General features: G+C 36.4%; 3 protein-coding genes across 21 annotated transcripts in view; all 3 read left to right on the top strand.

Annotated features, from left to right (window-relative positions):
* The window catches only part of LOC112459091 (hepatic leukemia factor), a 66298-nt gene extending 65215 nt beyond the window's left edge, over nt 1-1083 (top strand). For all 7 annotated transcript variants that reach the window (XM_025023026.1, XM_025023025.1, XM_025023027.1 and 4 more), the window contains one exon: nt 573-1083. In XM_025023026.1, coding sequence (XP_024878794.1) covers nt 573-659 — 87 coding nt within the window. In that variant the 3' untranslated portion in view covers nt 660-1083. The remainder of the gene's footprint in view (nt 1-572) is intronic.
* Nucleotides 1084-7652: 6569 nt separating this feature from the next.
* Nucleotides 7653-11440, top strand: LOC112459090 (juvenile hormone epoxide hydrolase 1-like). The gene is made up of 8 exons (XM_025023020.1): nt 7653-7764; nt 7911-8019; nt 8976-9168; nt 9646-9887; nt 10017-10132; nt 10225-10424; nt 10676-10910; nt 11021-11440. Exons 1-8 carry the CDS (start codon nt 7706-7708, stop codon nt 11286-11288), a joined length of 1422 nt encoding a protein of 473 aa, XP_024878788.1. The 5' UTR covers nt 7653-7705; the 3' UTR covers nt 11289-11440.
* Nucleotides 11441-12607: 1167 nt separating this feature from the next.
* On the top strand, nt 12608-21638 carry LOC112459097. Of its 13 annotated transcripts, none has more exons than XM_025023042.1 (4): nt 18173-18532; nt 20050-20067; nt 20175-20692; nt 21027-21638. In XM_025023042.1, exons 3-4 carry the CDS (start codon nt 20616-20618, stop codon nt 21373-21375), a joined length of 426 nt encoding a protein of 141 aa, XP_024878810.1. In that variant the 5' UTR covers nt 18173-18532; nt 20050-20067; nt 20175-20615; the 3' UTR covers nt 21376-21638. The 13 variants fall into 13 exon arrangements, with proteins under 13 accessions (XP_024878808.1, XP_024878807.1, XP_024878819.1 ...); XM_025023041.1 differs by having other exon boundaries at nt 20165-20692; XM_025023040.1 differs by lacking the exons at nt 18173-18532; nt 20050-20067; nt 20175-20692 and adding exons at nt 12608-12715; nt 12938-13194.
* The last annotated feature ends 1177 nt before the right edge of the window (nt 21639-22815 follow it).

The following is a 22815-nucleotide window of genomic DNA, read 5'->3' as shown; positions in this document are numbered from 1 at the left end:
ATGCAATTGCTTCATAAAGTTATCGGAGACGTTTAAAGATATAAGATTCAAGACTTGGAAAAAACTAGAGGCCCCCCGCACAATGAAAAATATAAGGAACAGATATTAGCGATTAGAAATAAGAAATCAAGAATAAAGCTAGTGTAGCATTAATACACGGCTTCCGATAGGTTACAAATCTATTGCCTGCGTTATTCTCTGTTTCTGTTGTCTGTGTTTTTAATCGTGCATTCAGTTTTATTCCTGATTTAGTCCTAATCGCTAATATCTGTTCCTTGTTTCTTATATTTTTCGTTGTGCGGAGGCTTTAAGTAAAATCGAGATTTCGTAGACTTTTCATCAAAATCGTAAATACAACGGAAATAAAATTATCTCTAGCTATAGTGAATGGCTTGTATTAATATATCAAGCTCGTCTCGGTGCAGCTTATATTATTTTATACACTTTGCCGTTTAAAGAATTAAAACTTGAAATATACTATTTGCCAAAGTTATCGATTTTTAAATGAATGTCTTCGTTTGGTTAAAAGGGAAAAGTTTAGTCGAACCTTCATTTTCTCGCTTTGTTTGCAGAATATGGGTCTGCGGCAGGAGCTGGACCGGTTAAAAAACGAGAACATGTTGCTACGCGACAAACTGAGCAAGTACACGGACGTCTAACACCCCGTCATCGGCCATGCACCAGCTCGAGCGACACGCGAAAAAAGAGAGAGAGAGAGATGCGGATACGAGGGTGCATCACCGCCCAGCTACAACTCCCTCGCTTATAGTCGCAGCACATAGCAGCCTTCGCCGTCGCGGAGGAAGCGAAGGGGACGCGGAGCAATGTTGACGAATACCATCGACTCCCAAATCGACTGCCCCGCTACCCTAAAGCCGACAACCAACTTCCTCAGAAATCTCCGAGGATCCTATTCTCTATCATTCTCTTTCTCTTACTCTCGAATAAAATTCTTATTGAGTCCTCGCTCCTTGTCCTGCTCTAGAAAACTCCTCCACTTGTAAATAGTTATATGTATAGTTAGATTATATACACACACATACACACATACGCGCGTGCGCGTTACATATATGAATATATATATATATATACATAAGAACATATATATATATATATATATATATAATTTGAAGTAAAGAGAGAAATATATATACATATACACACAACATACACATACACATAATACAATGAGTATGCGTTTGAGGAAGGAGATGCGTTCGTTACACGTAAATAAATCCGTGCGTGCAGCGCACGACGAGATATGTCGATTTCGCCAGCATCAGCATTCGAGTTTTCTAGATTTGCACAGGGAGCCATATTACAATGGATTGAATTATTATGAGAATAAGCTACGTATAAGACGCAAGTTTCATGAAATCGTACTCTTCGGCGAAGAAAAGACGAATCTCGTCGGCGCTGAGCACTGCCACACGTAAAGAGCTATATCGTTAGGTCGCGACATGGAGCGGAGGCGAGCGATGGTTGGGAGAACACGACGCTTTTCTGCGCACGGGTTAATTATCCAGGTTCTCCGCGAATGCGTTAATTACTGTAGCGTATCCCACGTGGTGATGGTACACAAGTGATTCTAGTTGTTTTAATCGTAAGATAGATGACGTACGTGTTTCGTTTTCATCGTTTCTTTTCTCTCTCTTTCTCTCTTTAATCTATCTACCTATCTACTCTATCTCTCTCTTTTTAGCGTGTAGCGAAATCAATCCGGCTACGCGAGGAGCGTACTTGGAGTGCGCGGAAGGCGTCGCGGCGCGACTCTATCCCTTTTCTTCTTTCGTAAAATATCGCCCGCTGGCCCAACGTCGGCGGCTCGGGGCACGAATGATGGACCGGCCCATCCCGGAGATATCATTTGTTGCGTAGCGAACAAACTTTTGTACAGGATGCCCTCTTGTAAAATATATTTTAAGACATCGTGTCATTCTGACGAGCGACGATTACGAGCGCTGTGTCTTTGACGGGGTTTATCAACGTGGAACTTGAGACAAACGAAACGATATGAAACGAACCGTGTCCGACGATCGGATCGCGTAGCCTCCCAGTGTGGGTGCGTGGCATCGTCGAGGTTAATCGTAGGCGTCGTCGCAAAAGTAAAAATATTACATGTACACGACACGAAGATATGACCGTCGTGCTTAAATGTAAGCTAGCTACAGGCTCGCGTGCACTGGCCCTTCTTTTTAAGTTTTTAGATGTTTATTTTTCCATCACCGTGAGAATCGGTGATGGCGATCGAGAGAGCGAAAGTGGAACCGATGAGGAGATATGCGCTTTTTGTGAAGTAGCTATAAAAATTATAGCTATAGAGAGAGAACCTATATTGTACAGATCAACGCGAGATTGAACGACATCTGAATGAGATTCGTGCTCGTTGCAAAATTTAGTGACAATAATAGTGACCGATATATTGTGAGTTTTCAACAATGTGGGCGAGTAATCCGAACGACGAACGAGATTTGTAATCCAATCGCCACGATTAATGATTTTAAAAATAACGACAAACGCCAGGCCGAAGCTTTTACTTTCGTTAGAGATTTATGTACCGACGATACGTAATAGTCTGGTTTTTCTTTTTAACCGTACGAGAGAGACACTCGATGCGCAAACGAGAAACACGGACGTTTTGTACATATAACATCATTTTGTCAGTCGAGAGGGTAAGAGAATCGATGTAACGAAGTTTCAATTCAACTTCGCGTTCGATCGACGGCAAACTCGCTTTAAATATCGCAGGACAATTTTATTGACCGCGCGTAAAAACATTTTATCCTCGCAATATTTTTTAAATCTTTCAAGCGTGTTATATATCCATTTACTGTATTAATTTTTTTCATACGCGTTTCTTATATAAAATATAAGAATAAAATTGTATACGTAATTGTAATTTCGTCGGAATCGTAAGGTTTTTTTTACGGATAGACCGTTATATGTTCATGCGCGAATGTTCGATGCCTTATACTTCGAGTGATTTGCCGAAAGTCGCGCGCACGAAATCGTCCGATTACAGTTCTTCACGATTGCCTTGCACATTCTAACAGAAAAATGCTGCGTAAATGACGAAGAATTCCACGTGACATGTGCGATGGATTACTGAATCGATATCTTGCGTCGGCAGATTTAGCGAACGCCTTCGCCCGATAGTATCGCATATAATTTTAGTAGCGGCACAAAATTTTATTTTTCGAAAATAAATCATATCGTAAGGTTATCTGATAAAATAGCTACTGCATGGCTTGTTATCCCGACGTAATGAATTAAACGGAAAAGAAAGTAGCGTTGGCCTTGCCTACGAAAAAGCGTAATAGAGGAAAACAGAATTTCGCGTCTGATTGTATACGAAGTTTCTCACGTTATTCTTTAAAGCGTATAACGTAGACTGCAAGGAAGTTTTTCAGTTATCTAAAATATCTATTTGAAGTTTAACACGAGCCAATATCAGCTCGTACATGTTCTGCTTGTCACGCACACTTGTCGTCATTAAGGACAATACAGAATTTTATAGACAAGGAAAACGATCTCTTTCTTTTTTTTTTACTGTTTATTCGCAACACGAATTTTAAATACCGAAAATGACTTCGTGTCGCAAAGTTTTTACCAGAAAGACGCTCGTTTATTAGTGCTAAAAATTGAATTGATCATTGTTTCTCGATCATTGTTTCAACCGCTATTAATGATGTTGAGTGTGCGATATAACGTGGATCTCGGCACAAGTTATTTGGCCTATAAGAAGCGCGTTAGCATGATTGACACACATCGCAATTCGATAAATAAAAATAGGAATAAATAAAATAGTAGAGAGTTATATAGCAGCGCGAGAGACAGACGCGGCCGCCGGCTTTGCTCCAAATAGAACGGTAAGAAAATGAGATAGAGAACAGACGCCGCGTCTTCGATAAATAATCGTCCGATCCACTTAAATAAAAATATGAAAAACATGAGAAAAATTAGATATGACCACCAACACAAGAAAACCTCTATTGTATCACATTTCGAGAAATATATGTATTTGTTATTGTTTTAATTGAATCCTACGGTTGTACACCATACCCTATTTTTCCACGTATCCCAATTTTATTGAATCTAGCGTAATCGAGAATTATTTTCTTATGTATCGTATACTCTATTGGTTTTACAAGTCAAGAATCGACTTCAAGTTTATCAAAGCATCTTTGTAGACTGTAATTTACAAAGATGATCTTTGTAAATTATTTTATAAATTGTATTTATGTATGAGTTTCGTTTAAGAATTAATCATTTTTGTCATGTCTGCTGTTTCATTCGAATTATATAATACTTTCATCGTGCTTTAAATATTTTTACACCAACACAATTTTAATATAAAATGATCTCTATAAGAATATTAAATCTTAAATATTATATGTTTAAATTGACGATTGTGATAGCTGATTGAGCTTCAGGCTAGAAATAGAATCAATAGTGTATTATTTATAGCTAATATATGCTTTCTACGTGGCATCATTTGGCATAAGAAACGAATGCACTGAATAGTAACGACGACGGACGTCACGGAAGTCTTGAATTATGAATCAACAGGCAGACTCATAAACAGAAAGAAAAGAAACTTCGGTCAGTTACACCCCACTCCGTAACGTTCAAAGTTCAGTATGTCACATCTGATGACGCTCGATAAAAAATGAGATCCGAAATGAAAAAGAAGTTTTTCGTACAATAAACTTGTGTATCAATATCGATTTTTCATATTCTCGATAATATACGACTTTTAGTTTTCATATAAAGATATTATATTGACAATATGCTATTGGAATTATTTTTAATAAAAAACGTTAAAAGTTAAAAGTTAGTATAACTGACAAATTAATTTTCAAATTATTTATATAAGAGATTCTCCTATACTGCGATGAGAAATATTTATTAGAGTTTATGTTTCACCTTCTATTATTTTTTTATATTATTAGAGATTGCTACATAAATTTCAAGTAGCTACATTATATTTCGCAATTAATTCTGTCGTGTAATATGTCGTATAATTAACATCAAAATATGTCACTAAATAATGCAGAGATGCAATTTTCACATGCAGTAAATCAGCACACAAATAATTGTACATAATTCAGAATTAAATATTAAAGCTAAATTGTTCTACCTCCCCCCCTTCTAAGCAGCGGAATAAACCTATGTGAGACATTATATTTACAATACATAATAAATTACCTCATAATCCGCTTCGCCATCGCTCGATGCCTAAGAAAGGCCTACTCTTTCTCCTCATCTCAGATTCCTTGGTTGCACAACACTCGCGAAAATACGGTTAATTGTGATCGCGCACTAATATTACTAGAATACCGTGACACGACGCAGTGACGCGACGCTTTTAAACGGCAACGTTACTCGCACGCAGCTCAAGTACTTTGATATTGCCATAATCACGTATGTAAGTCCATATATATAAGAGGAAGTTACTTTGATATCATCCGATACGATGTAATTAATAAAATTAAGATAAGGGTCAATTAAAACACAATAAACTATCCGAAAATATAAAATCTAAATTCAATATTGCGTGCGAGGTATATTACAAACGCGTAAATCCCGCAAAAAATAACGTATTATTAATAAATAATCAACACATTGCGATTTATTTTAATCACTACATTGCGTCATTAATCTGAGAATAACAAGCAGATTACATTAAACGAGAATGGAAAAAAGTTCCACGCATCACTAACGAGATGATTGTCGCTTGACATCGTAATAATATCGCAATAAAACAGCTATTCATACGTCTCGTCCCCTATTGTTCTTACTTCTGATGAGTAAATTGTGCGGCACATTTGCTTATGGACTTAATCGTAATTTCATAATTTCAATACGCGCGCATACCGTTAATTGTTAATAGGAATTAATTATGCAAGAGACTGCAAGACAATAGTTGAATATTCATATGAAATTATTGCATTTCGATGCGCACTAACGCGACGATACGCGGAGCATCTCGCGCCGTGCCTGCCCGTTCGAGCATCGTAGCGTGAATGGTAGCGCCGGTAGTTGGGTGAATGGGGAATGGGGTGACTTTGTTTACGGCGCGGCGTGCGCAACCGTCCCGCTGTACGTTACAAAAACAACCACCGAAATCGCGCGGCAGACAGTTTATTGTCGTTTCGAAATATAACATTTTATAAAATAAATTCGCGTCGAATATTCTTTTCTCACATTTTAAATTAATTCCGACGAATTAGCGCTATTATTTTCGCACTTTATTTCGCGACGTTATTAGCATCGTTTGAAACGAAAATTAAATGCATAATTTGCAGATAATATCTCTTAAAAAAGATACCAAAATGTTCTTAATTGAGCGAGATTGATTATTCTCTTAGGTGAGATTAATAAATTCACAAAACAAAAAGTGCAATTAAAGTGTGCGATAACAGTCCACGTTGAACGAAATTAATTTGAAGTGCAAAGAATAAAATATTCACGATGTATCTGACATTTAAGAAAAAAAGAATATTAAGAAAACAATTAAATAATAAAATAGATATACAGCTGATTTTTTTCGATTACCTTCACTGTCTATGTGATTCAAAGTTCAGAATTAGTATCTAATTACTATAGAGATGATAGAAGTAATTATGTAATGTATGTACATATATGTATATTGAGTTTATTTTAGATGTTGGAAATTATAATCGAAAATTCTAAATCAAGAATCTCAGCAAGCCGAAAACATGATAAATTATTGCAAAAAACATGGCAATCTCATTTTTTTTATTTATTAAAAGCAAACTATCTCTCTCTTTAAACTTTAAACCGTTATTTTTTATGTGCTTCAGATACTTAAGACCTGAAGATAATACGCGCAAAAAATTATAATCTATCACTAAGATTCTCATTAAGACATATACAAAATCGATTTTGAAATTAATAGCCTCAACCATCGAGGATCAATTCTGCGAGCAATCTCTGTAGTACACGAATTTTTCATAAATTCAGTTTAAAGACTATTATTTTATTAGCCTTGAAGATAAATTTATAATTGTTTATTAACAAGCCAATAATATTAAATTAAATTAATTTTTTAAGGGTTTCATGGATTTAATCAATATCTCGATTAATTTTCAACATATTCGATGAATATAGCATTCGCTGATCTATAATTTAGTATTCTTCCCCCGTTAGATTCTGTTTGTAAACATCCACATACCGGAGAATATATTCAATAAACTGTAGCACTTGCTTCACGTACATATTCAGTTATATATAATTATGTATGTCTATATGTATATATACATATATATTTATAGGCATACATATATAAAGTAATTATATATACATAATTTTATATATACTATACATATATTATATAATGTATGAAAATTTTTGTGAGAATTTATACTGCACAAATATTCTTTAAAATTTATTCATAAATTATCAAAGAGATCATTCTTGAACTGTAAAAAACGACTAAAAAAAGTTATACAAAGATTGACTGGATGTCGATAGAAAGATTCGTATACGTTTGAACAACCAACTTTATCGTATGTCAGAGGCAAGATATCTGAAGAGATTATTGGAATATAAAACCTGTGCACAACAAGATAGCCTACCATTTTCCCCTACCATCTCTGCCAACAATGACTGAGCTGAGCTATTGCAGGATTGCAGCGCTATCGTTAGTCGTACGTTCTACGTCGTATGAAGCGGACGCACGATGTGGAAGACCACGACCGTGATCTTTGTTCTTGCCTGTGGTATAGCTATTTTATTCCGGTAAGTTCCATAAATCACATTAAACCAGAATAATACGTTTTGACTGGTAAACAACTTTTCTCTTTCTCACATCGGAATTGTAAATAATTAACTAACAATCAATGTAATTCAATCATAAAGATTCAGTGTCATTAATTCATTCGTAGAACCGGTCCTATAGATGTACCGGACTTGCCTGAGACATTCTGGGGGCCAGAAAGAAATAAGGGAGCCTCGAAGGAAGTACGACCGTTCGTTATTAAAGTACCGAAGTCGGTAAGTCGTGAAAGAAATATGCCATTTATCTATTATAAGGCAAGTAAATAGTTTTCAAGGCTCCACTCTATACTTCTACCGATTCGTTATGTAAGACATTTTTACATTGTAACAAAAAAAGTTTTATCTATTAATAAATACTAATTTCATAGTCAGTTAATACATATTTGCGATTATGTATTTGCATATATTTTGTAATTTTTATTTCATTCAATCACATAACACGATACTGTATTATGATACTATATTAATCGATATTATCATCTCATTAATATCGGAAATCATAGTTTTTATTAACGAAACTAAATAACTATGATATACATTAATAATCTTTTACGTAAACGTCATGAAGGAACATGGCTCATAAACTTATCAAAAATATTTACAACCAATTAAAATAGCAAAAGTATCAGACACAGTTCAACTTAAAATGCTAAATTTTGCATAAGTCTGTCATAGGTATTTTAAAAAACTTGTTGAATATTTCAATATGTGACGAAAAAGATAAAGAAATACAAGAGTCATTGTAAAAAAAATTTTAATACATCTCCAAAAAAATGTGGAATAAAACAAGCAATTTAGCTATTTTTAATTTGAGCACTGAGAAAAAAAATTTATTAATCTCAAAAAATATTTAGTCCGATATGTTCAACTAAACATTTTAGTTAGTTAACTAAACATTAGTTGAATTAATTAATTCTTGATTAAAGAAACTAAATAAATTGTTAAAACAACTAATGTTTAGTTAATTAACTAAAATGTTTAGTTGAACGTATCGGACTAAATATTTTTTCGGATTAACAATTTTTTTCTCAGTGAGGGAATCAATCGATTGAGCATGACTGAGAAAATATGATTTTATCGCAATTTGAAAGAATCGGTAATAAATCTTTCGTAGAAAAACCAAAGGAGGAACGCGCAAGTATTTTTAACTAAAATGCAATTTCTTGAATAAGGTAATTGACGACCTAAATGAACGAATCACAAAAAGGAGAGAATTCGTGGAACCATTGGAGGATTCTGCGTGGACTTACGGTATCAGTACGACATATTTGAAAGATGTTCTTGCATATTGGAGCACAAAGTATAACTGGACTGAACGAGAAGCATTGCTGAATAAGTATCCCCAATACATAACCAATATACAAGGTAATAAATCTTTTTGTCGTTCAAACGCGATCTTTTGAAAGAGTTTCGTGATTATTTTGCGATAGTTGTAAGACTCGCTCAGAAACAAGTTGCGGCATCGCGCTCACTAAGTATCTCTTTATTTTTCTCTTTTCTCAGCACTCGTTGTTTCCCTTCCGTCTGTTATTAGCGGTAAATAATAAATGCCAGCCCAGATAACCCAACTATGGTGCAACCCGTAAAAGCCCCGTTACTATTTTGCACCTAAACGACAAGCCGGTTTTGTGGCGCGTTAAAAACACTTTGACAGAATCGAAGAAAACATATTTTCATTATTTTTATGCCAGAATACAAAAATGCAAATATCGCACGATTAGTTAATCTTTGACTCCACGTAAAAGAAATAACCGTTCGCCATATTTAATATGTATATGTGCTAAAATGAAATTTTATTTGGAACACAAAACTAATTGCATAAATTGACATTGATGTCTACAGGTCTGGACATACATTTTTATCATGTGAAACCTAATATCCCACCGGAACGAAAAAACGTAAAGGTTTTTCCATTGTTGATTATTCACGGCTGGCCAGGATCTGTAGTGGAATTCCAAAAGATTATTCCCATGTTAACGACACCGCGTCCTGACAAAGACTTTGTGTTTGAGGTGATTGCGCCCTCGCTTCCGGGATACGGATTCTCGCAAGGAGCTGTGCGACCAGGATTAGCCTCGCCGCAGGTAAAGTTTACACAGAATAACTCCTTAATAATCTTATTAAGTGGCGTTCTATTCACGCGCCTAAGACAACGAAGAAAGCGAAGAAAGAAAAAAAAATATGCTAATGCAAAAATTGTTTGTTATTTTCAGATAGCTGTTATATTTAAAAATCTTATGTTGCGTCTCGGTTTTAACAAATTTTACACGCAGGGCGGAGATTGGGGCTCCGCTGTTGTTGGGCATTTATCTAGTCTTTTCCCGGACAAGTACGTATTATTAATGATGACTTGCTTAATGCGATTCAATGCGACTTAAGAGAGTACGTAAGAGCATAAAAACGATGATTATTCTTTTTCAGCATTCTTGGCACTCATACGAACATGTGTATGGTTATGAGCAAGTCCAGTATGATATGGAGATTAATCGGTTCGTTTGTCCCATGGCTCGTTGTCGAGAGCGAATATTCCGATAGAATGTACCCTTTGGGATATCATACGGGTCGACTCCTCGAGGAATCAGGATACATGCATATACAGTCTAGTAAACCAGATACTATAGGTATGTACATGGTTATACATAGATATATATAAAGAAGTTTTTTATGGAAAAAACTTTTAATAGGAATCTCTTTACGTGTTATTAATTTCTTTATCATTGAATTAGATATAATTTATTAAAAATTGTATTTAAGGTAAAGTCTCAGATTAAACTATTATAATATGCCAATATCATTTCTATGTGTATTTAAGATATTTCAGATAAGAGAGCAAGATAAGCTTATCTGTTGAAGAGTTAAAATATTTTTAAAGGTACTGCTGTGGCAGCCTCGCCAGTCGCATTAGCAGGATATATTTTGGAAAAGTTCAGTACATGGACGAATCCTGAGTACAGATTCCGTCCCGATGGCGGTCTTCTCGAGAAATACACGTTAGACGAGCTTTTAGATAATGTCATGCTTTATTGGGTTACCAACTCTTTGACTACAAGTGTACGACTTTATGCCGAGCAATTTAGCAAGGCCCATATGACGAGCAAGATCGACGAGTGCGTTTCTTTTTTTATTGCGATTCTATTATAAGAATTTTTTTTATTTTCTATATTTAAAAAATAATTTTTCTATGCTTTATTTCCAATAACATATGTCTAATTTCTAGATTGCCTATTGATGTGCCGGTAGCGTGTGCGGCATTTCCTTACGAATTATTCTATCAACCGGAAAGTATCCTTCGCGAAAGATATACTAATCTGATACAGTTTAATCATTTACCGCGCGGAGGTCATTTCGCTGCATTTGAAGAACCAGCTCTTTTAGCGGATGATATCTTCAAGTTTGTGTCCACGGTTGAAGATATTAAGAAGAAAAATAGTGCCAAAAATATGCCAAACGCAGAGAAGAAAATAAAAGAGCCTACAAAAATTTGAAAGAATATTTAAGTGTGCTATTTTAATTAAGAGAACAATAAGATGTGAAGTAACAAACACTACACTTGATCGCCTATAAAAACGATATTGTTGCATTTTTTTCCCGTTTTTTATAACATGGGAGTTCTTTAAATAAAAGAATATTTTTCTAATGCTTTGTTCTTTATTCGATGCTATTTCCGCGCGATTATTATGTTTATAAATTTCTATATTTTCAATCTTTAAATTATCAATTGTTTAAAAACAAACATTTGCTAAAATACAAAACTTCTTCGTTTTATTATTTATTATATCAATAATATCTTTTCTTTCTATCTCGAAACCAAGACGCGTTTAATTAAGCAAAACTTTTATATCGGTGTATTCAATACATTGCATGCAGTGATAGATATATGTATATTTTATCGCTGTGTTATAACTGTTTTTGCTTTATGATAAACAGTTACGTTGGCGCGCTCAACGTGTTGATATTAATGACTGTGCAAATATATGTATAGCATGTGATTAAACGCTTTACTAAAATCCGTTTTAGTATTTTTACATTCAGCGTATCACAAATAACATATGACATAGAAACTTGTAATTCTTGATAATCTCATCTATCATATACCCACATGCTGAATATATTTCACTAAATTGTAGAAAATATTTAATCTTTTCTGGGAATCCTTCTAAAGGATACGATTCGCTATAAATACTCATTCCTTCATATCGTGACTCTTGGAAATTGAGGCTTTCCGACCTATTCACAGATGACCGGACGGCTCTCGGCAGGCGGCAAGCAACAAAGGACCCCATAAGAATTCTGTAGAAGGGGCAGCGACAGACCCTCTCCGAGCCTCAAACGTGACGCATGATGCGCGCAAGTGCGACAAAAACGAATTGTATGTGTTAGATTGTTGTGTGACATTCGCGGGGATCTGGACTTCAATCTCGATCAGTTTATTTTTCAGTGCTACACATAGTGATAAATATAATCTTGCGCTGAGAGAGATTAAAATCTATTTCAGTGACATCAATTTTTTGCGATTTTGCGTTGCCATATATGTATAGCAAAATAAATATAAAATGTATCTTCGTGTGTGTGTGTCCGTAATTTCAAATTAAAGTTAGTTTAATTAGATTCTCTATCTCTTTTCCTAAGTTTGAATACGTGTCTATATTGGAATAGTGAAATTGTTGGAATAATTGAGACATGTTTCACTAATGATTCGAGGCAAATATTTTATTAGCCTATCGGCAAAGAATAGGAAACACATAGCGCATAGAACGAAGGGTCGAGTCAGAAGAAAAGTGTTATTTGTACAGATAGTTTTAGAAGGGTTTCCGGGCAGCCAGGCAGCAGGCAGGCACAGACGAAAGTCGTCAGTTGTTCGCAGATTGTCGATGAGTGGACTGCTGCGAGAGCTTAGTCGGGCATATCATACGTAAGCTTGTTTTTCTGCTCGAACAGTAATTTGTCGTCTGTCAGTATTATTACGTAATTGTAAATCGCGCCGTGCGGATAAAGGCATCCCGATATTATCGATCATGCATGGGATGAATGGAGATTTCGTTTCTTCCGATCGAAATCGCTCGTCGCAACAATCGGATTAACGAAGTAGCGTTTGTATCGTCTGCGGTTACGTGTGGTTTCTTTCTTTGTCCAGCGAGGAACACTCGCGTGTGGGCCGTGCGGCGACAAATTCCAGACGACCGCGTAGGACGATCAGCTTGAAACAAGAGGGAACCGCGTCGACTCGACCACGTGACGGCACAAAGTGCAAGACGCCGGCGCGGTGTAATCATTTCGTTCCGGCGATATGACAGGCGGGAGGATGGGAGCAGAAGGAGACCCAACGACAATAATCGTCTACGCGGATGTTTACACGCAGGGAACCCCGAGCACGTCCGAGCATGAGCTCAGGTGAGTGTGTGAGAGCGTGTTGCGTGCGATCCTGCGAATAGACAGATGCGTATGTATGAGACAAACGTGCGTGATGTTACGCATTCGTTATGTCGAGGTTACATACGAGCTTCCCGAGTACATATACATATCGGCCGAATCGTCATTATAGCCTACGCTGTCACTCGCCGAAGGAAAGCGGTAAATGAACTGACCGGCGAAAGACACGACAAGTATCGACAAGAAATAAGCTCCTAATTAACCAAGACGTATCAAAAAATACAACTGACATCCTTTCTTTTATTTTACATGTCTCGTTAAAGTGGCAGTACCCCTATTCTGTAACTCTTAACGACAGTGTCGTTAATGTCGTTATCGTTATCATATGTCGTTGCGCAGGTATATTATATGGAAAAAAAACTGCGCAACGACTATAATGATACTGTCGTTAGAGTTACAGAATAGGGCTATAGAAGATGAGATAAAGACGGTTTGAAATGTATTACTCTGATTAAACTTTGTTTGTCTTCCGTTTCTCTTTAGATAATTGAAATACTCGCTGATTGAAATAATAAAGAAAAAAAAATTGAGAACCGTGTGGAAATGATCGAAACGAAAGTTGGAATAAAAATTCGATAAAAACATGAGTTTTTTTGTTGATTTTTCACTGACCGAATCGTTCTTTTACACATACGTACGGAAACGAATTTATAATTTTTTAGCGAGCGTCTGCGAAACTTTACCTCGGTTCCAAAGGTCTAACGGACACAATGCACATGCAAAAGTTTTCTGTTACGGTCTGTTTGACATTCGTGGTACGATTCGCACATGGGCCGGCGCGGCGGCGCGGGCGCCGTGGTGCAACGTGGTGTGCAACGCCGCCGGTACACACCTTAACATTAAATATCCTTACCCTCCTTTATACGATATCTCGTCCTCGGCGGGCAGCTTCAAATGTGTCCCGGACAGTGCTATGTGTCTCTGGACACTTTGCGTAACTCGACACGTGCTAACTCGGCGACCAAATGCGCGAATTTTCCGAGAAACTAATGCTTGCGCAGCGCAAATGAATCCTCTCACACGTGCCAAAATGACGCAAGGAAATAAGTTTAGCGCGCGTTAAAATGCAGACTAACGAGTGCAGTTGTCAGAATCGCGTAGCTAAACGGCAATGGTGATTCGCCACGCTGAAAATTCGCCGGCGAATTTCTGCACGCGAACGTGTGCGCTAACAAATAGCGGCTATTATAATTTGTATGGGATATATTCTTCGGGAGACGTTGTGGCACAGGAGTTCCAATTTTTTTATCCTCGCACGCATCTCTCGCTTGCTTGAGAACCGGTTTCATATCGACCACGTTTACATGCGCGTCTCAAAAAGGAGGCGCGACGTGAGCCGAGAAAGGAGCGTAAGGTACCTTTCGGCGAAGCGCAAACACTTTATTTGATATTCGGCAGCGAGAGGAGAGGAAACAGAGGAATCCCGGCGCGAAACGAGCCGAATGAACGGATAATCGAGGGTCTGGCTAGTAAAATTGCAACAATTTGTAAATGATACCTATCTACATTGTAGTGTACTTGATATGTTACGGTATGTGGATCTTCGTAATTGATTCTCGTCGTCTACCGATATCGTTTCCACGCAATTCCTACGCAATTTCCGCGAGTTCCGAGCTAAATTAAGTTGCGTGAGATTTTACATTATGGCAGCGTTAAATGCTCGCTATATGTCAATTAAAGCGTGTAGGTATTTAAAGAAAGGATTGTCTGTTGCAAACATAGTTACAAACGAAACCGCAGTGCATCGTGATTTCTTGCTTTAAATTGTTAAAAAGATACGTATGTTTTCGGAGAAGTATGAAAGGTCGTATGATTATTGTAAGCAGAAAAAAATGGAAATGAAAAGCGAGAGACATTCCATTTGGGAGACCGAGAGAAAAAGTCTCTTCAAGTAAGTTTGCTTTTAGCATGCATATCCGATTCGCTCGAATTCGCTTTTTATCGCTTGCTTTTTACAGTGACACTCGTAATACTCATCATAAATTGTAGTTTATCTCATTTTTAACGCAATCAGAGTATTTGGCGATTCGCTGTGTACATCAAGAGATGTTTACGTCAAAAGACTGAAGCGGAGGCAAACTGTTGAGGCAAAACAGATTTTATCCAACGGTTCTATCTAAAGCGACCAGTTCGCCTTGACCGTGACTATAATTATACATGCCAACCTTTTTGTAAAACTGTAAAGGCACAAGTACCTAATCAGAATGTTAGACATTTTTACAAATACTAGTTTGAAAATGCGTTATTCTAAAGTCAAGTTTATCGCGAGTAAAGTTTATAAGTCGCGAGATTTATTCCAATCCTCGTGTTATTTAAAGACAGAAATGCTCGCTGAGTAACGAAAATGCCCTTCGCTTAATTTGTATGTTAAAATATGCTCTGTCGAAACCGATAATCTACATTGTGGTTCGGACATCGGTGAGCCACATTGAAAAAACATCCCATTCAATTTCCTTTCGAAACGTTTTATCGATATAAAAAAATCGCTATCCACATTTAATATTAATAATAAAACGTGTTTCAAGACAAACATTTTCGACCAAGCGAAACGTAAGAACCTGATCGAATCTTTGCTCGTCACGCACGAGATTGAGATCAAGGATGTCATTCGAACGGTGTTGTAAATAAGAGCAATTAAGTGTTCACACTACTTCATCAGTAACGTTTCAAATGCTATCAGTAGAGATACTAAAAGATACAGTGTAATAACTGTGTATAATACAATTGTATTTTTCTATAATCTATATATGACATCGTCAATAAAAAACCAATTAAAGCGCCTGCAATGATATATTTCTTCGAAATTGTCATAATTTATTTACCGTTAGCAATCTTTCGTTAGGCTATCGCAAAGTTAATTATACAAGCGGTATAATCAACGTGTTAAATCCACGCAAACATCATCGCAAACATTAATCCTCTCCCGTATCCTTCACCGTCCACGTCATACGGCATTACGCACATTCACATTCGCATCGCATGCCTGTACAGTTACTCGTATCATGACACACAAAGCTGAGTCTCTGTTTTTAGTCGGTAGTTGTGGCCGCTCGTTGTCGGTATCGCGCGAATTTCCGTGCAGTTTTCACGTGGTTTTTCGATCGGTTCTCGCCTCGGGACTCTCGGGAGTAAGATCGCGGCGGGATTATGCGCGATGGCGGGGTTAAAATCTCGACGTGTGTTAACGAGGCGTGAAGTTAAAGAGACGAATGTTTGTTAGACGCGTAGTGTGATACGACTACGGTGCATTGTGATTTTTGGCTGTGCCTTAGCCGTCAAGCGAAACATGTTCGGTCACGGTAAGTCGCGCGGTCATGGCAGAGCGAAGAAAGAGACTAATAGCAAGAAACATCACATTCGCAACTGGATGCACTCGAAGAAAAAGATGAAACATGAGGCTAACCTCTTTCCGTAAGTCCGACTTTTGGTCTAGCTTTATGTAACAACCTTAACAACAATACAACGATCGTTCTCGCGTTTCGCAATACGGATCTCCTTCGTCGAGCTCCAGAAAAAGATTATTTCTTAAACCTATATTATTTTGTATACTATTTCGGTGACTTCGATCTTCCACAATGCGGAAGATCAAGGACAGAATTCATGTAACGTCATTCGTCGCGTTTCCATTGTCACGAATCGACGTGAGGACCGTTTTCGTGCGTTCGCGTTTCACAACGACCGATGCTCCGAATTTCAATTCACGCGGCTGCTCCTCGAGTCCCTTGTCCTGCGTAACGTGCGCGCGCGTACGTGTCTTCTGCACGAGCACGAGCACGACGGCAGGATCGTTCGAGATGATGCCTCAGCAGCAGTGCAGTTTCGATCGTATCCGTCATCGATCGCGGCGATCGCGACCGTACCAACGGCAACAGTGAAGCAGTGAAGCTTTGTAGTAGCAACGCTCGCATTATCACCAACGGTGTCAGCGGAACGATGCGCTTTAAAAATCCATTGTGGCAGCATGGAAGCTACGAGTAAGTCGGGTCGAGAGGGAAAAGAATGTTCGGTGTGAATGAGTTGTAGGTTAAGATGCCCTTCACTCATCCTGTAATCCTATCACGTGTTCGCCCGGTTGAGCATGGTTGAATTCTTTCGGTAGCTCGCAGGAACGATGGGCTCGCGCCGGCGGAGTAAAAACCCGGTACAATCTACAAGTCTACCGCCTAATCGTATCGTCTAATCAATTTATTCTGAGGAATGCTCCGTTTTTTGGTGATTTTAAAAGACTTTACTTTTTATTTATAGTCACAAAATTTCGATTTTTATATAATTAAACCAATAATTAACTAAATGTGTGTTCTGGCCCTAACAGTCTTTTTTTTTTAAATTTATGCTAATTTATTTTGCGATAATTAAAAATATGTAAATATGTCTCATATTATTTATTTAGACTGTAATTGCGCATATTAAATTACTGTCAAAAAATAAAGATGAAAAATGCCATTTTTATTATAATCAAAGTATTAAAACAATTTAGCAAGTAGGTGATAAGATAAATGGCTTTGAACAAGGATCAATTAGACTATTAGACCGACAGAATACTGTGACGATTTTCTTCGAATTCCGTGCTTCGATCAATACCGTACAAAGGTTGGTATTTGTAAATACTCCACGAGAGGAATCGTAAATGTGATCTGGTGGTCGGATTCAATGATTTCAAAACTCCTGTTAGGAACCTACTTCGGAGTCACCTACTTTCTCTCCAATGACTATTTTTTCGTGGTTTCACCGAATTTAACTTTACCAAATATAATGGAATAATTGATACAAATGAGTATAGAAATAAATTGCTAAGAACTACAATTTTCAAGTTTGTATTCAGCTATTTCTTTTTTTCTAATAATTTCAAATTTTCTGTTACATTCAACATTATTTGTAAATTGATCTTTAATGTCAAAAGTTAATAACTAAATTTTATAGAACGAGTTTTTATTAATTTTATTCTGAGATTCGATCATCTCTGGTATTTTATCGTACGTGCGGAATCTCCATGTCCGGTACGGCACTGCCGTATAACACGTGTAAAGCTCACTCAAGGGTGGGATAATGTTCTCAGGCTCAGGGTTCAGGTCGGACAGTTTCACGACGACCGTTGACGGTGCACGGTTGTAGCACTCGTTTTGCAGTACCGGTATGCGTTTCGTATAGTCAGCGTTTTGATTCAATTTTCGATTACGTGCAGTTTAATGCTCAGTTCCGATCATTTCGATTTGGACAAGTGTTATAATAATTATTAAAAAATATTAAATGTGTGCTAAACAGAAAAATGGTCATCTGTGACATCACACATTTGGAACACGTATGGAATCATGCTGTCATTAATTCATTATTCATTTTTTATTGATTTAATTCATTATATTACAAGTTAATTAATTTTTATCATTGATAAACTTAGCGTCAATTAACTTTTATCGTTGATATTTGAATTATTAGAGAATAAATTGCAAGTCAGGAAAAAAGAATAAGACAATTTGCGTAGATGATTTGCATAGATTAATCAAAGTTCGCCTGACAAACTTGGAGCCCATTGTTAAAAATAATAAAAAACGCGCTTGTGTAATATTGTGTTGCGAAATTGATTACCGTGATAGCTGGTTTGCATTTCATGAAACGTGCTGCACGCACAGTATAATGTATCGATTCGATATATACGATGTATTCCAAAAGCATTCTAGTTACTTCGTATTTTATTCATCAAAAATTCCATTCATTTCCATGTCGAGACTTAATTACCAGTCTCTTAATTAAATTCACGCGATTTTTGTCAGCGGAGCTGTAATTGTATGCGCGTCACACACTACTGATTATCACCTTGACTTTGTTCGCAGATTTTTTCCAAGAGTAAAATTCGTATATTAATAAAACGAAGAACGTAATAAAGGAAAAATCGCATTAGAAAATTTTATAAAATATTAACGTTATTCGCTATTGATTATATTATCATGATACTGAACTTTTGATTCTTCTCTAAATGATTATGTAAAAATAGCGATAGATGAAATTCTTGCAGCGTGAAAACGTTTTATCAGCGATGTATCTTAATGCACTGACAATGAGACATTAATTAAAATATCACGCGATATTTATTCGAACATTTTTAAAAATACTGAATAATTTATAAATTATTGCTACGTAATTTTCAACGTTAGTTTTGTTTGTTTTGTGTGATATCGTTTAATTATTTCATGAATATAATCGCAATTCAAAAAATATTACGCAAAAAACCGCGTTCTTACGTATGCTCCCTCACCACAGTCTACTATAAAACCTGGCGCGTAATCGTAATTCCATTGTCATCTGCGCATGAAGAAACGAAGGTTGCGCATTGACTTTCATTTGTATTGGCACGAAATATTTCAGCTGTTTCGTTGCACAGCTGCAGTTTTCTCTCCAAGTTTGACCTAGACGAATACAATTGGTCGGGCGGGTACAGACAGGATCCCCTAATATAGTATCGCTAAAACTTATCGTTTTACGGCGCCACATGGAATTTTCTGTCGCTTTCCCTAAGTCAAAAGACCATTTTCTGTTTAGCCACATGTACATTCTGCATTTTAAAGGAAATTATAAATATTCTTGCGTAATTTATTTTTAAAAGTAGCTAATTGTATTTTTATAAAAAGCGCAATTCGAACGAGTTGTAAGCTAAACATATTTTACGTCTTTTATACGAAATTAATCATAAAAATAATTACGCAAACGTGCATTGCTTTTAACGAAATCTTTACTATTCATTTCATTTCACAGAGGATAAAATATTTTTAAAGTGTATAGCTTTGGATTTTATTTTACAATATTCTCTTTTTCGGGAAAAAGAGGAAGGATAGATTCAAGGTAAATGTTCTTCAAGAGTAATCAGTTACGTTCAGTTATTAATTAGATTTTGATCGACGATACGATATGCAACATAAATCTAGTTGACGTTCATTAGCTTCTATTAGCTGACAGAATTCCAACGGTATTCAGCCCGCTAATGCACTCCACGTGCTTGGGACTTGATCAATTGGGATGTAATCGACGCGAGCGATGTACCAGATGTGACACAGATTACATACGTAATCGTAACAAGTCTTTTATGACGGAAGATTTATACGATGTTTACACAAAAAACGTAGCGTATCAACGAGCGTTTATTATTAGACGTGGAATCGTATGCATATATTTGACAGCCCGAGATGTTCTACAGGGAGAAGAGCTTCTGCAGTTGCTTTATATGTTTAGAACCAGTGAGAATGCGAAAGGCGATTAGATTAGACGAACTAGATAAAAGTTACATCACGCTGACTGCATAGGAGTGTGACAGAAGTATAGTGTTTCAAAGATAAAGACAAAGTGCTGCGATAAAATTACATTTCGCGTAACAAAAGTTGGACTTACGAAATATGAAGCAAGTGTCATTTTATTCAACCTTAACCGCGGAGGAAAGGACTCGAACGCACCCATGCAAGAAGACTAGGTGGTAGGTTCTCTTCCCGAGGATCTCGGAAGTTGTACTCTCTTCCCGAGTTCCGTAATACCCAGAAGAGATGTTCTTTTTATCTATCATTAATAGCCTAAGCGAATCTACATAGGCTTATTCAAATAAAACATTGTTTTCTAAAAATCCAGCGTACTAAATGTTCCTAATCGAAAAAAAAATATTTGCGTCTTCGACAGTGGTTTAACTCGTTTTTCCAGAACTTAAGAAAGTTAATTAGTTTTGAATTAATTTTTTCAACTTCAAGAATATTTCTTTCCAGCTCTTAGCAACGTGAATTAGACTACATTGAAAATGTATCCCGTGTTTGTTTCAGCGTGATAATGTCCTCTAGCGAGGACCCGTCATCTCTGGCACAGACATCGATAGCCACAACAGGTTTCGACGTGCTGGACGATGCAAGATTGGCGAAGATTAATATGACTCCTGTAACGTCACAACCAACGAAACCTGTGGTTTCACCGACCTTGAACACCGATGCCGATGCGATAGAGGAAGCGGTGCCGATCGTGAAGACGACATTACCTAAACCGGAATTGGAATTGAAAATCGAGAAGAACGGTATCGAGAAGAAGACGAAGCAATCACCTAACGAGCCAAACGACGACTGTTTGATCAATTGTATTTACTATTCACAACAGTGCTGCGATTGCACGATAGTTTGAGATCGTTCAACGTCCTTAGTTAGATAATAAGCCGGAGAAGTAGCGTCTCGCGACTACACCACTCTGATCAATTTTAGGTCTCGAGGCGCCTCTCTTCGACGCAAAATTTAGGATCTGACATTACAATAAGTATTGCGCGCCGTTAGGATATTTTGTGATACACGAGAAGTATAATAGAACAATTCTGTGGCGCGCGTAGAAAATTTAGTAAATGTGTACGAATGAATGTGATGCTCGTAATTATATATACACATAATTTTTTATACTGTCGCATATTTAATCGAGCATTGACTGTATGATTAAAGGCGCTTGATAAGAAGCACATGGGTAACTAATTAATTTATATTTTTAAAGATTACTTCTCAGTAGAAAAAGTACTTGCGATCTATGCAAATATTCACTGCCATTACGTGGTAAAAATCGCGTTGAGAGACATTGCAAAAGTCAATTATTATTAGTCCATAAGCATTCCCTGGTAATATGTTGTAGAGCAATTTTTTTTATACCATTACATGTCTTCCTAACAAACTGACGTTAACGTTTGTCAATAACACGCCTTTGACAGTATTAACCGCGACAATCATTTAGACATTTATATTCGTAATTTTGTAAATTTACGAGATAAAAAACAGACCTGCAGTCTTATAAAAGGCATAGATGTATTCTCCTTTTGGAAACAAAAGTAACATAAATAATATCAAACTTCCGACATTGATATAAAAATGTTTATTATATAAACGAAGATATATTATTATATGTATAAACGAAAAATAATCCGAGAAGTCTTTTGTTTTCCTTTAATGTGTCAGGGCAACTAGAAGTAGTAGGTAGCAGTATTTCGATAGCGCAGTTGATGATTAAATCGAATTCTGTTTTACAATCTTGCGTATTTAATCTATTTCTATTATTCCGTAATGTATATGTTACAATTTCTCAAAATATTATTACACGCGGATAAAATAATTAAAAACACAGTTTGTAGATGATTTAAATATTTTTGGGCGCAATATTTTTTTATATTTATTCTATAATACCATAATTCTGTTAAAATTGCAATTTAATCATTGCCGCGCCGTTTCAATGGCATAGGAATCGCAAAGACACCCATAATATTTCATATAAATATTTATATTTTGATAATAATCGGAGACTGCAAGCATGGTGTGTAATTTATTCAAATTTATTCATAGATGAGGACTAGATTAGTTTTGTAATATTACAAATGAATTACACATGAATTTAATGTGAAGGTAATATTAAATAATATTCATTTTTTAAATGTATTGTGGATACGTATCTTCTAAAAATGACGTTACACACAACTAAAGTTGCAAAATTAAAATTTCGAAAAACAGGTAAGTACAATAGGTGCTAAGAGTCTTATTATAAGAAAAAAGTCAACAGTTACATATTCTCAAATGTGGTAATTGAAAATCTAAA

Source organism: Temnothorax curvispinosus, unplaced genomic scaffold (genome assembly GCF_003070985.1).
Source record: "Temnothorax curvispinosus isolate PA1 unplaced genomic scaffold, ASM307098v1 QBEX01009517.1, whole genome shotgun sequence".
Classification (NCBI taxonomy): Eukaryota; Metazoa; Arthropoda; class Insecta; order Hymenoptera; family Formicidae; genus Temnothorax; species Temnothorax curvispinosus.
The sequence above is the reverse complement of the archived record's forward strand: the minus strand, read 5'-3'. Positions and strand labels throughout refer to the sequence as shown.

Bases quoted from the DNA above. Each gene is read 5' to 3' on its own strand.
- LOC112459090 (XM_025023020.1), top strand. From the start codon at position 7,706: ATGTGGAAGACCACGACCGTGATCTTTGTTCTTGCCTGTGGTATAGCT. The intron at 8,020-8,975 runs GTAAGTCGTGAA...TTCTTGAATAAG, and splicing joins TTATTAAAGTACCGAAGTCG to GTAATTGACGACCTAAATGA. The intron at 10,133-10,224 runs GTACGTATTATT...ATTCTTTTTCAG, and splicing joins TCTAGTCTTTTCCCGGACAA to CATTCTTGGCACTCATACGA.
- LOC112459097 (XM_025023039.1), top strand. From the start codon at position 16,520: ATGTTCGGTCACGGTAAGTCGCGCGGTCATGGCAGAGCGAAGAAAGAG. The intron at 16,645-21,026 runs GTAAGTCCGACT...TGTTTGTTTCAG, and splicing joins CATGAGGCTAACCTCTTTCC to CGTGATAATGTCCTCTAGCG.